Raw genomic sequence first — 13,650 nt, forward strand, 5'->3', positions numbered from 1 at the left:
TTAATTATTTATTTCAGTGCACCCGTGCAATAATATAGACTCAGGGTAGGTGGTAGGCATATCAGTAAGCTTTAATAAGCTAATACTTCCTTCATGTAATTTCCAGAGTAAGGAATGTATACTCTGCCCAAAATTATGGGTATAGTCTCCATGAATTTGACCAGCGACAGATCCCCATCTAATTGGACAGTGCTGCTGAATAATTACAGTAAGGTTTTTACACTAGAAAAGCTGTCTTTTTTTAAACTTCCTATTATGTCCAGCAGCGTCAGCCTTGTCCATTATTATAGCATCGATTTCTCCACCCACCCGGTGTCCTAATTTCATAAGTATTACGAAACCATATTTTTCAAAACTATTTTCTTGAAATCAATTTCAAAATTTGTATTTCAAAATTTGAGTGGTTTTCTTATATAGGCCAAGGCAAAAATGTATCAAGGCATATTATGCAAAGCAAGAAAAAACACCAAATGGAAAAATGTAGTTAAAGAAATACAAAGTGCAGTATTTTTAAAAACAGTTATACTTTACTCAAATAACTTCAAATTCTGCATGCTTTTCCCTTTCCCTGCTCTTGCTGTTAGGAGTGCGCTTTTACATATGCACTGTCACTCTCCTCTTACTCATCAGAAAATGCATGGCTTTGGTGGTTTGCAGGGACCGCATGCACACAATTCAGTTAAATTGCACGAGGTTGTCGTGCAGCTAATCTATTCAGTTTATTCAAAGTCTGTTTCAATGATAAACCAAAAATTTGTTGAAGGCATTATCTCAGAGTTCTAATCATGTCATTTCTATGCCCACAATTATTCATCCTGACCATAAAGTCCTTATCAACTTCATCACACGATTGCAATGAATGAATTTTGTGTGATTGTATGTGCTAAATTATTTTTGATAACGCTTGATTGAGCAACTCGTATATCAAAGCATCAGTCAGTCAGTAGCTGAATAGCATGCCGGAGAAGAGAGCGACACGTTCACACCTGAGTACCAGCACCTGCCTCCCATTGTCAGACAGAGGATTTTGTGAAGTAAACAGCACAAACTGACTGTATTTTTTTTACTGAGTAGATTTTTTTGAATTTTTAACACAGTTAGGAGGAGGAGGGCACTGCATCTACAGTGTCTGAGTAATTTTAAATACCGGATGACGTGGCCTCTGACCTTTCTTGTGTTAACAAATGAATAAGAGAAACACTGATAAATATATTAGGGGCTGTTTTAGTTCACAGCATAGGACTATCCCCTCAATATAACTGAAATGAAGTCTGAAAGTGGCGAGGTAACCTTGACAGTAACTGGTCGATATATTGAGCCTCTATGTTTTCCCTGTTGTCATAAAGCGTTTTGACCCCTGAGTCACTGTGTAATTGTACATAATGAGCAAACACAGACTGTCCCTCTGCAGCTGAGGGCTGAATGTTCCTGTAAATTAGATGACACCCGCACTGCCCATCATTTCCAATTACTGCTGACAAGCCGTCCACTCAGTGCCAAGTCCCCATGGAAGAGTATCCCAGGGTCTGTAATAGACTCAAAAATTCCCCTTTCCCATCGCCTCTGCCTTTCCTGCCCTTCCTTGGACCTTGTTAGGAATTCAGTTAATAGTAAAGTCAGGGGATATATTGAAAGCATCATTGAAGGTATGCAGTAATACTCTTTCTATCCATCACTTCAAACAAGACAACCACAATCCTTAACTAGCAAAAGCATCCAGAAATCAGTTAAATCTGTTCAAAGTACAGAGAGAGGGAGAGAGAAACAGAGAAAGAGAGAGAAATGGGTTGAAGTCAAATTCCTCTGGACATGTCATAATACCTGATTAAAGAACATTTCAGCAAGTATGGGCTGCACATCCAAGAGAAGATGTTACCACAGAGAACCCTTACAGGCTAGGGGTCAAAGAGAATAGAACTGTCATGGTTACAGTGTTCTATGGAGTCAGCACGGTAACAACGTATTGTCAGTACCAGCTTATGCCAAGCTGCAGAAGTGAATCTGTCACTGTTTTATGAAACTTGAGATACATGAATACGTTTTAAGACAGAGAGAATAAAGCAGGCTGTAACTCATGCTGCAGTGTCTGACAGCTCTGGAAATTGCTTTGTCCGTTTCCTTTGAGGGACTAAGTGCACTGTTGTAAATACAGCAGAACAGTCAAAGGCAAGTGTCAATGCGCATAAGTAATAATTCACACAGACACAGAAAGCCATCTAATACTGCAGGCCTTACATTAAAACTTTGAAAGCAGTATTAGAAGTAATCAACTATGGAAACTGAAGACGTTTTCTACTATATCTGTGCTATAACCTTTTTGGTATGTGTTCACACAGGGAGAACTGGGACCTGCTGGACCCAGAGGCGAGGATGGCCCTGAGGGTCCCAAAGGTCGGTCTGGGCTTCCTGGGGATTCTGGTCCTCTTGGGCCTAATGGCGAAAAGGTGGGTGTTTGAGATATGCCTGTGATGCATATGGTTCGCTACATGGTCTGTCCTATGAAAAAAAGCTTTTGAAATAAATGTACGATTATTTGTGGTTTCTCTAATCTTTTTATATGAGAGGAATTGCAAAGTTTCCCTAAGGTTTTACTAAATTAAAGCATTAGTAAAGCAGCTAATTTCTTATTGGAATTCCCACTCATATTAACCTGAATAAGACTTTAATGAGAATGCAAAGAAATTTGTTTTCATAGTGGCCCAAATGGAGTTACAAACCAAAACATTTGAAAGCAAGACTGCAGTTTATATCTCATTTGTCATATGGTATGAAGACGTCAAGACGTTTGCAATCATGCAAATGAGTAAGCAAGTTCGCACCCACCGTACTGTTCAGCTCTGCTGTCAATGAGATTTGAATGACGCATTCAGTATTATGTAATGAATCTAGAGGAAACTGCTTCTCAACGCACCTTGTTTTATGTTTTCAGGGCAAGCTTGGTGTTCCAGGGCTGCCAGGTTACCCAGGTAGACAAGGTCCAAAGGTAAGTTGTTATCCAATGTCTTCTCTTTAGTTACTTCACCTGAGGAAATTTCACAGTTGTGTTTTTGCATAGTATCAGCAATCTCCTATGGTGCCAAACTTGGGCCATATGTTTCTTTGGGCCCTTCATTAAACATAACAGACGGTGCACCTTTTCCAATCCCAAGGCCCTCCTTTGACAGCCCTGGATTTGGAGCTTGTACCAGACATGTTTGAACTCTACTGATCAAAGCATTAAAAGATTTAGCATGTCGTTTGGTTTCATCAGTGCTCCACAGTACAATATTCAGCTGAACAGGCAATTTCCCCTTCCCCTTTGTCTTTGAAGGGCATGTGGTTAAATCTTGTCCTTCCCCCCCCCCCCCCCCTTCTGTATTTTAGGGATCTCAGGGATTTCAAGGTTTTCCAGGAGCGAATGGAGAAAAAGGAACACGAGTAAGTAAGAGCCGTCCATTTTAAACTCTCAGCCATCTAGACCGGCAGGGAAACATTTACCAAGACCAATACGGGAGGGACATTATGAGAAGCAAACCTCACTGGAGCTTGACATAAGCAGACTGAATGTTTGTGTTCTTTCATAAATGGGAAAGAGATTACCAGGGACGACGGGGTGCATGTCTCAGCCCATTAGCACCACTGTTTTTAAATGTATGAAAACACCCAGTGAGTGGCACAGTATAATGTTCAGAAGCCTTTTACATGTTTAATTAGAGCTGGTTCGTTAACACAGTCAAAGAGCAATGGCATTTCGTACTGTTCAAAAATACCATACACAGCTTTTCCTCCTGCAAAGCTTAAAAAATAAGCTGCTTGCCAATTACAACAAAGGATTTTCTCAGCTCATTGTCTTCTATTTTGATGTAATTTGTAGGGCTTGCTTTAAAGAAGTATGAAATACCTGGTGTGAAAGACATAAAAGTTTAAACAGATGTTGGCATTATGTTGTATGTTTCACAAGAAAAAACACCCTTGGTTTCAAATCATCCTGATTACCTTATTTTTCGATGACAAATATTCCTTAATTAATACTTACAGATGAGACAAAACTTGTATGGAGGTTCTTGTATACACAGGGAAGGTAGGACGTTTATTTAACTATCCTTAGTACCAGGAGGACGTAATGGATGTGTTCCCTGACCCACACTTGTCTGCTGTTGGTTTAATTCCGTTCGTGAAGCCTACCTACGCAGAGGATCACATTTGTCAGGCTGTCCAGGAGAATGGCTTTCATCTCTTCAGGCCTGAGATCAGAAGTGTGGACAGAGGGCACTTTTTAATTCTTCTTTTTCACTGCCTCAGGGTACAGCTGGAAAGCCTGGGCCAAGAGGACAGAGGGGACCAACTGTAAGTTTCCTCTCACATTGGCAAATAGTTTTGTGTTGTAATGGTACATATACCCCACAATGAGCAATGGTCCAGTCCGCTCTGTACCGGAGGCATGTGGGTTTTGATCCTGTGTTGTACCTTTATGTACCTTTTAAGCTGTATATGTTAGCTGTAGAATAGAAGATGAAGAAAGAAAGTGTTGAAAACCTCCTTGATCTGTAGCTTTTGGAATATATGCAAACCTGCGCTTACTTACACTAGTCCTGTGGGTACACTGTATAGGCCATTTAAAAAGTAATAACAATTATTTTTCCAACTGCTTCAGTTAATTAGGTCTAAATAAGCTGTCTGGCTTCTATGTCACTGGATGGTTTTAGGTATTGTGTATAATAAGGAACATGGCTCAGAAACAATTAATGATCAGATGCCAGACCAGAAAGATGAGCACCTTGTATCATGAATCATGACATTTCTTGCTATTCTTTAGGGTCCACGTGGAGAGAGGGGTCCAAGAGGTCCAACAGGAAAGGCGGGGCCTAAGGTGATAACTCCTGAGTTGTGTCACTCTAACCGTATACCCCTATTAGAGTATCAGTCCTTATTAACCATAGACTGAATGTAATAATCCCTCTCCTACCTCCACAGGGTAACTCAGGAAGCGATGGTCCTCCTGGACCACCAGGCGAAAGGGTATGATACATTATTCTAATTATTGTTCAAAGCATTTATATGAGTTAATCCATTCAGCTGAGCATTTGGGGGGAAGTGAGCATTGATGCTGGGCAGTTGTAATTTCTCCCTCCTTTTCTAGGGTGTTCCAGGGCCTCAGGGTCCAACTGGATTCCCTGGACCAAAGGGCCCACCTGTAAGTAGTAAGGCTTTCCAAAATAAAAATGTGTGTTTTGTGAATCTTTCAGAATTTCTGATCAGATCATAAATGGTGTCATTCTGCTTCATGATCCTTTTCTGCCACAGATGTGGAACTCTTGCCAAGGCTGCTGTTCATTAATGCCATGTCTATGTAGGACGTGATTCATCTTTTTTCTGTTTATTCCAGGGCCCAGCTGGAAAAGATGGACTTCCTGGACACCCTGGGCAGAGAGGTGAAACTGTGAGTACCATATTTCACACCCTAAGCTGCATTGCTCAGTTACTCTGGGACAAAGAATGCAAGCAACAGAATAATAGTGATGAGAGGGAACAGTATACACACTACCACTATGCCAGAGAGGGAGACTATCAAACAGATGATCAGAGAACTGTCTTCACAGGTGTCACTTGCTGTCTTCTTCAGAGTCTAACTTATCCTCTTTCCACAGGGCTTCCAAGGCAAGACTGGACCTCCTGGACCACCAGGTGTTGTTGGACCTCAGGTGAGTCTCTCATTCTCACCGTTCACTCAGATGTAGCAGACAGTTCAACCATGCCCATCAATCATCATTTCTGCACACCACTCACACACGTGCACACCCCCACACACATACACACACACACACACATACTTGTAGGGGCTGTTCAAGCCTACCTTATTCATTTTCACTGCTACCTGTAATAATTGCTGAGAAAAGATTCAATACATATTGTCCCCTGCATTAGACGCTGGTTTAATAATCCTAACTTTTGGGAACATTTTTGGATAGAGCTCAGAAGCCATGGTTCAGAGCATCTGGGCAGGACTTAGCTTAGCAGAAAACACTGCACAGGTCCCTATTGACTTTCATAACAAACATGGCTGTTGTGGGAGCAGGGCAGATAGCTTTGGAGTGAAACAAACACAAAACAGTACAAGTGCAAGATACTGAAAATATAACCAAGACGCCCTATATCAACCATGTTGAAAATAGAATCAGAGGTGTCTTGAGAAACAAATGGTTTGTCTCTCTTGCATGCTATCAGAAATAGTGTCAGGGGAGGGATTGGGTGGAGATACAACTTGCAGGCCTCTATTATTGATCTATTATATGATTCTGACCTTGAAGATTCGAAGCTCTCATTCAAAAAATATGACCATCGGTTGCACTTTTTTTTTTTGACCTCACTTGACTTGACTCACTTGACAAAATAATAGTGCTTTCAGTTATGTACTGTAAAAGCTTAGCACAAACCATACATCCAAAAAAGCAGCACATCCCTAATTGCTTTTATTTCCCTATTTATATTAATGGCTATGGCACAAGAGAATTGCTAACATTTAAAGAGAGTAACATAAACATTTGTTTATATATGCCCTTTTAGCAGTGTTACTGAAATATTTACTATGGTTTAAATCAATTTTAATGGACAGGAAAGCGAAGGCAACAGCCATTAGACGGGGTGTTTCGGCCATGTTCGTTCCTCAGGCAGAAGGCCTCCAAACAGCACATTTTTCATATGCCCTTACTGCCAAGGAGTATCATGTCTTTCCTTTCAGACAAAAGCCCTTCCCCATTCATTCATTATACATGCCAAGTCAACAGCCCATTTCCACGCCTGTGCTTTTTCAAAAAGCTAATTGCCAGCATTGCATATATCGACGTACCGTTCTGACCTCTCCCACTCTTGGCACAATCAATGGCTGGAAAACTTTTGCTGGTTTCCTTGGGATAAACATGAGACCAGTTTGTTGGTCGAGAAAACAACATGAAAAATTAGAAAATGGAAAATGTGGCTTTCCTGAGGTAAAACCACTGCAGCAAGGAAAACTGCTCTGAGGTGGGCTATAGCTGGTTCTGACAAATATGAGAGAAGACAAGGTGCATAGTATAGAAATAAATGCTGAAATGTTCACATGCTACAATGCCAAAGTAGTCAGTCAGAAGGGTGTAATACATCAATCACTGTGAGTTGAAAGAGTGACAATAACCTTCACTCTCCCTTCATACACTAGACAGGTCTTACAGTGAATAAGCAACCACACATGCCAATGAAGTATACTGTCTTCTTTATTGAGGAGAGACAGCGGCCTGGAAGAGTTTGCTGATTCACAGCTAAATAACACTGAAAAAATCTTAAATATTTTAATAACCTGAAAATGGATTCTACCATGACATTAATGTGCTGCTGAAAATAGACTTCTCATGGGTCCTTTAGCCAGAGGGCTTTGTCAATGAACAAATGCACAAGGTCAAAGCACTAATAACACTTTTTCAATACAGCAAACCAAAGGGTGGAAAACTGGCTGCACCAGTCAGTAGCAGTATGATTAATCAGTTATGGAAATAGAGTGCAGTTTCAATCTCATGTAAAAGATATTAGAAGAAATAACAGAACAAAAAATGAAAATGAAATGATATCATCCTATATGCAATTCTCCCTTGTCCACCTTTCTATTACCACTCACTTAGTTTATTAGACCTTAAATGTTGTAGCTCACCTGCAAGCCCTGTTGTAATACATACATCTACAATCAATAACATGTTTCCAATCATTCTTTTGCAGGGCCCAACAGGTGAAACTGGACCAATGGGAGACCGGGGCCACCCAGGACCTCTTGGGCCCCCTGGTGAGCAGGGCCTTCCGGGAGCTACAGGGAAAGAGGGGGCCAAGGTAAGAGCTCCAGCCTCAGCAGTTTGTCGTGCACGTCAAAAAGTTGGACAGTCAGGGGTTTCAATTCTGTAAGCCTGGTTCATTATATTCAAACTTTCAAATGCTCCTGGCTGCACTAAGCTGAATGTTTTTGAAGTGATTTTACAGGACATTTGACCTAATAGTGTTTGCAGAGCATTTGGGGAGGTGCCGTCAGTTATGAGAGTTGTCGCTGTCACCACAGGGTGACCCGGGTCCCGCTGGCCCTGCTGGTAAAGATGGCCCACCTGGTTTGAGAGGATTCCCTGGAGAACGAGGCCTGCCTGGTCCAGTAGTGAGTACCACTATTTTTCATTCTCGTCCTCAGTTTCATGAAGAGGATTCTGCACTATCCTCCTATGTTGCATTATAATGAATTTGAAAGCCTCTTATTTTAATCCCTTGAGCTATGAAACTAAAATTTGAATAATTACTCATAGATAGTTCATGATCCAATGTAGAATTAAATTAAAGTTGGAGATGTAAATGGTGCAAATTATTTTATGTATTTATTTTTTCTTCAACATAGGGAGTTTAGATGCTGGTGTTACTAGTTATAGTGGCTTACGAATCATGATTCATAAGCATCTATCTTACTCAGTCTCTGTCCAGTGGAGCATCTTCTAGGAGAATGTTATATAGAATGACTTCTTTGGACTAAATGCTTGTTTTAAAGATTTTTTTTGCTGTCCATAGGGGGCACCTGGTTTGAAAGGAAATGAAGGTCCCAACGGCCCTCCTGGACCTGCGGTGAGCACAGACAGATACTTTCACTTTCAGATGAACTCACGCAAATCAGATATTTCCATGGCAGGAATATCAAATGTATAGTTTTAAATGAAATGGTGCTGTTTGCTTCTGGCTTGATGTGTCACAGCTACAGCTCTGTAAAAATTAAAGAGACCACCCCATATTTTTGGAAAAAGTGGTTACTTGATTACAAATCGGGGGTTAGACATATTCATAATTGAACCCTTTACTAAGTTAGACATATTCATAATTGAACCCTTTACTAAGTGAAGACATTGGAATTGTTATTATTTATTTTTTAATATGAACTTTGGTATTATTTAGATTTTTTTGGATTTTGACCAGTTGTCATTTTCTGCAAATAAATGCTCTGAATGACAATATTTTGTTTTGAATTAACATCAAATGTGGTCAATAGTTCATGAAAGAAAATAAGAATGAGATTTTACGCAGACACGTGCCCATACACTGGTCTCTTCATTTTTTTTTCCTGAGCTGGATATTGTGTATATTATCTCCAAATTTCAAGGACACTGATAAAATGTGATGTTACACATTATTATATACTGTATTATAGAAAAGTTGCCATTATTTATGTTATTGAAGAACAAAAGAATGCACTGAATATTGGTTTCAGCAATAATTCAAACTTTATGTACCAACACAGGGTTCTCCTGGTGAACGAGGTCCTGCCGGCCCAGCTGGACCCACCGGACTTCCAGGACGCCCTGGACCCCAGGGCCCCCCAGGCCCCGCTGGAGAGAAGGGTGGACCGGTGAGAATGAATTCTTCTCTCTCTAGTGCATATAATGTGTTAGAATATAGAATATCTCATCAGTCCCTCTTGATTTAACTTTATGTGTATAATTTATAAGTACTTTCTTCAACGCATTCTGGGGTTTTCAGGCATTCGTTCTTCTTTTCCCTGAAGAATAATTGGCTGTATTTATTCTTAGCAGTACGCCTCATAGCATAAGCCTATTATTCTTGAATTTCTTGCAGTGGGGCAGCCCCACCTGCATTCTGTTTATTCTCCAATTACCCCCTTGAGCAGAATGAGTGAGTTTGCTGCCTTGCACTATAGGGTGAGAAAGGTCCACAAGGTCCTGCAGGAAGAGATGGTGTCCAGGGTCCTGTCGGTCTTCCAGGCCCAGCCGGCCCTCTCGGACCCCCAGGAGAGGACGGAGATAAGGTAAGACTGAAATGGGTGAGCCTTATCTCAGCCATGTGTACTTCTTGTTTCACAGTGCTCTAATCGCAGGAAGGTTCCTCGGACTTACACCTTGCAGGGGATTTGAGATGGACACAAAGATCAGTGTCACACAAAGGCCTATAGCACTGATGGAAACATCTGTCTAACAAATCACCCACACAAATCATAAATCAACCTTTCTGGATATGAAAGCCTTCTGTCAGCAGAGATTGAAAGGATAAGTTGTTACTGGCGTAAAAAAGGTGAAGGTTTGGGAATCAATCATTTGACAGCTTTATTTTGTATTGAGGATGATGTGGAGAGATTTTACATTAGTATGCATTTATGCACTCAGAAGAACACATTTTGGGGATATCAATCTTTATCTCATCTCTCTTTTCTCTGAGAAATAGATTGCCTTTAACTGACTAATGACTCTTCTGCTGGTGATAAGGGCTCAGAATATTGAAGCATTTACATTTCAGACTGGGACACAAGAATCAGAGAACATTTACAGAATCTCATTTAATGTTCTTCTAGAAGGAAAGGCTATTTTTCTGAGAGATGTGTAAAAGGTTGTTTATTGGGAAACAGAATAGAAAAAAAGTGATGTTCTTATTGTATTAGATTTTTTTCTATCAGCTTATGCTAACCGTGTTGAAATTTTTTTGTCTGTGACACGGTGTGATGTTCAGAAGTTTTAGTGAGTGTCACCAAATATGAGAGACATGTCAGTACATTCCACATACATCTGAATTTGAATTTGAATTGGCTTTGATGTCTTTGAATTAATTTTTCTGGTGGAAACAACCCAGCTGGTGTTCTCAGATGCTCAATCATCCTTTGACAAATACAAGATCCCTCATTTCCATCACACTTGTCGAGAATGAGACACTCATTGATGTAAGTCGCACGCCCACGCTACAGACATCCACAGAACAGCCATCTACATTTACTGTGGAAAGGAGGTGGATTAGAAAATCGTACTGGCTTGTGTCACTCTGTGACTCAGTGACTGGAACAGTAAAGCCTGCTGAGAATATGTGGTGGGTGAAGTAAAGAACAGTGCTGTGATCTATAATGCATGCGATTTATTGACCACTCTCTTTCTTTTCCCACCAGGGAGAGATCGGTGAACCAGGGCAAAAGGGAAGCAAAGGGGACAAGGGAGAACATGTAAGAAATCTATTCATTTTTCTTGTACTCACTATTTTGAGCTTAATGGTAACTGATGTCTCCTATGTTCTTGATGTGAGTATAGATAGTTTTACAGTCAGAATAAACCTTGGGGTTATTGTGTTACACCATTTTCTCTGCGGCCCTCTGATTTTGTTGTTTCAATCTTGTAGGGTCCACCTGGTCCGACTGGTCCTCAAGGCCCAATTGGACAGCCTGGTCCTGCTGTAAGTATCTTTGATCATTCTGTACTGCATTCATCTCTTCACTTTCACGTCTAGAGTTTATGTGTTAATGTGTGTTTCAAGCAGCCAAAACCGAGCTGGGTTTTTGAAGATCACTTCCTTGTCTTGTTGAGAGATCTTGCTCACTACCGCCAGTGCGGTTGACTCTAGTACCAGTGTTTCGACCACCATATTCAATGTAATTAAATGGTAACAATACGATGAAAGTACAAAGTCAATCATTTTTTTCCCACAGCAAAATGCATTTGCAATAGGTGTTTTTTCTTCAACTAATTTCTCCCCATGCACCAATTTTGTGTTATTTGGACAAGAATGTAATGTTTTGTGGACAAATCAGGGACAGTTTTCATCACTGCCACTGTATCCCACACGCTTAGTGGATGACTGGACTTCATGTCCCTATTGCACAGTCTCTGGCTCCAATTTGTCCAACATGGCAGCGTCCACAAACTGCACTCCCCGGGCTTCAGAACACTTTTCACCAAGCCCATAGACAGTCAGTGGACGACGTCACAGTGACTTTGATCATATTTTTCTTTAGAATATGGTGTGTTTGCGGGTTTGGTGGGAGTACATATGTGACGTGTGCGACAGACAGTGGGCTGAATATGTATCATCCAATCGTGCTAAAGCCTGCATGTCTTCTCTCTGATAGGGTGCTGATGGGGAGCCTGGACCTCGAGGACAGCAGGGGCTCTTTGGGCAGAAAGGTGATGAAGGACCCAGAGGGTTCCCTGGACCTCCTGGCCCAGTTGGGCTGCAGGTGAGAGTGGCAGTGTAGTGCACTAAACCACTAAACTTGCTTTGTTTTGGTTTTGGTTTGTTAAGAATGTTTCCCTATTCCCAGTAAAAAAATATATATATTTTGTCATTGCAGGGTTTGCCTGGGCCTTCAGGTGAGAAAGGAGAAACCGGAGACGTTGGCCAAATGGTAATGTTCACTGAGAAATGTATTCATGTATTCATTGACTTTTTATGAATTCATTCTGAAGTTGAGTTTTTCATGCTCGCCACTTTCTCCACTCAGGGCCCCCCTGGTCCCCCTGGCCCAAGAGGTCCCTCTGGTGCCCCTGGAGCAGATGGCCCTCAAGGCCCCCCAGGTGGCATCGGCAACCCTGGAGCTGTGGGAGAGAAGGTAAGGCCTAGTCATGGTCCTCCAGAGACTGAAATGGGACTCTGGAAATATCACATCCTGTATGAGGTCAGAGGTACAGCCAGAAATATATTCTCCCATCCTGGAGCAAAAGTATATATTTTTTAATCCACTTTTAAATTTATTTCCCATCTGAGGAAATACAGACATTTAAAAATGCATTGGAAAGGTCATGCTGTTGAAGGAGGTATTACAGTAAGTCTAATAAATCCTTCCCAATTGAGCAGAAATCAAGAGTGTTTGTCCTCAAAAATTCTTATAATTTTTATTTCTACTCAATAGTTTTTGCCATTTCAGAATACAAGGGAGAGACACGGGCTTACAGCTGATGTCTCTGTGTAGGGGCCCACAATGCCAGGCTCCCTATTAATGTCCATAAAATTAAGATACTTCTCTGATTCCTCAAAAACAATTTATATGTTTTACATGTCACCGTCACTTTGAAGATTATCCCCAATGCATAGAAAACAACTCAAGTTCCTTATTTCCTTAATTTGAGGTCGATCGCAGACTGTATATTGTATAATGCTTGTAATTACTTTCTAATTCCCTGTGTATCTCATGCTATTATATAGATGTACTATCTAGGTTGTCCTCCAAAACAGTATGTTAGTAACATTATATATGGAGGACTACTCAGGCACTAATGTTACTAACATACTGTTTTGGAGGACAACCTAGATAGTACTTCTATATAATAGCATGAGATACACTGGGAATTGTGGAACAAAGTTAAATTGACACACATTTATTTGCCAGTGTCTTGAATACTGTAGGTCAGGTTGATGAAAGGAAATATACCATGTCATAAGCATGTCATAATGCTTCATAATATTTGCATAGCATGCCAAAAGAAAAAGTCGTAAATGGTAATAGTCATAAGGATTCTGGATAGTGAACCCCATATTCAAACAAGCTGAAATAAATTAAATTAACCTTTGTTGCTGGTGTTGGTTAAGGCAATTATATTATTGCTACTGTTGACAAACAGTTATGATTACAGTATATGCATCATACCATGACAAATGCATGTGCTTTATGAACTGCTTGGTTGGCATGACATGGTTATGTGGTTATTTTATAGTATTGTGGCGAGGGTCGCTACAGTGTTATAACATTTATTATGGAGACACACACACACATACACACATCTTGTGCTTAAGAGCAAAAAAAACTATTTGTTTTGAGAGGTTCTGCTGTGTGTAGCTCTCAGCATTTCCACAAATGATTGTTTGATTTGTTTCCTTTCCGTTGAGAGAATTACTTCTTGCCTGAAGCCTCCC

General features: G+C 40.6%; 1 protein-coding gene across 2 annotated transcripts in view; it reads left to right on the top strand.

Annotated features, from left to right (window-relative positions):
* Positions 1–13,650, top strand: part of col5a1 (procollagen, type V, alpha 1) — a 100,107-nt gene that overhangs the window by 73,289 nt on the left and 13,168 nt on the right. For both annotated transcript variants that reach the window (XM_035390597.1, XM_035390598.1), the window contains exons 30-48: positions 2,337–2,444; positions 2,930–2,983; positions 3,364–3,417; positions 4,282–4,326; positions 4,796–4,849; positions 4,954–4,998; positions 5,120–5,173; positions 5,366–5,419; positions 5,628–5,681; positions 7,726–7,833; positions 8,057–8,146; positions 8,548–8,601; positions 9,269–9,376; positions 9,686–9,793; positions 10,916–10,969; positions 11,143–11,196; positions 11,870–11,977; positions 12,092–12,145; positions 12,242–12,349. In XM_035390597.1, the coding sequence (XP_035246488.1) occupies positions 2,337–2,444; positions 2,930–2,983; positions 3,364–3,417; positions 4,282–4,326; positions 4,796–4,849; positions 4,954–4,998; positions 5,120–5,173; positions 5,366–5,419; positions 5,628–5,681; positions 7,726–7,833; positions 8,057–8,146; positions 8,548–8,601; positions 9,269–9,376; positions 9,686–9,793; positions 10,916–10,969; positions 11,143–11,196; positions 11,870–11,977; positions 12,092–12,145; positions 12,242–12,349 (1,368 nt within the window). The remainder of the gene's footprint in view (positions 1–2,336; positions 2,445–2,929; positions 2,984–3,363; positions 3,418–4,281; positions 4,327–4,795; positions 4,850–4,953; positions 4,999–5,119; positions 5,174–5,365; positions 5,420–5,627; positions 5,682–7,725; positions 7,834–8,056; positions 8,147–8,547; positions 8,602–9,268; positions 9,377–9,685; positions 9,794–10,915; positions 10,970–11,142; positions 11,197–11,869; positions 11,978–12,091; positions 12,146–12,241; positions 12,350–13,650) is intronic.

The sequence above is a fragment of the Anguilla anguilla genome, chromosome 14 (genome assembly GCF_013347855.1).
Source record: "Anguilla anguilla isolate fAngAng1 chromosome 14, fAngAng1.pri, whole genome shotgun sequence".
NCBI lineage: Eukaryota > Metazoa > Chordata > Actinopteri > Anguilliformes > Anguillidae > Anguilla > Anguilla anguilla.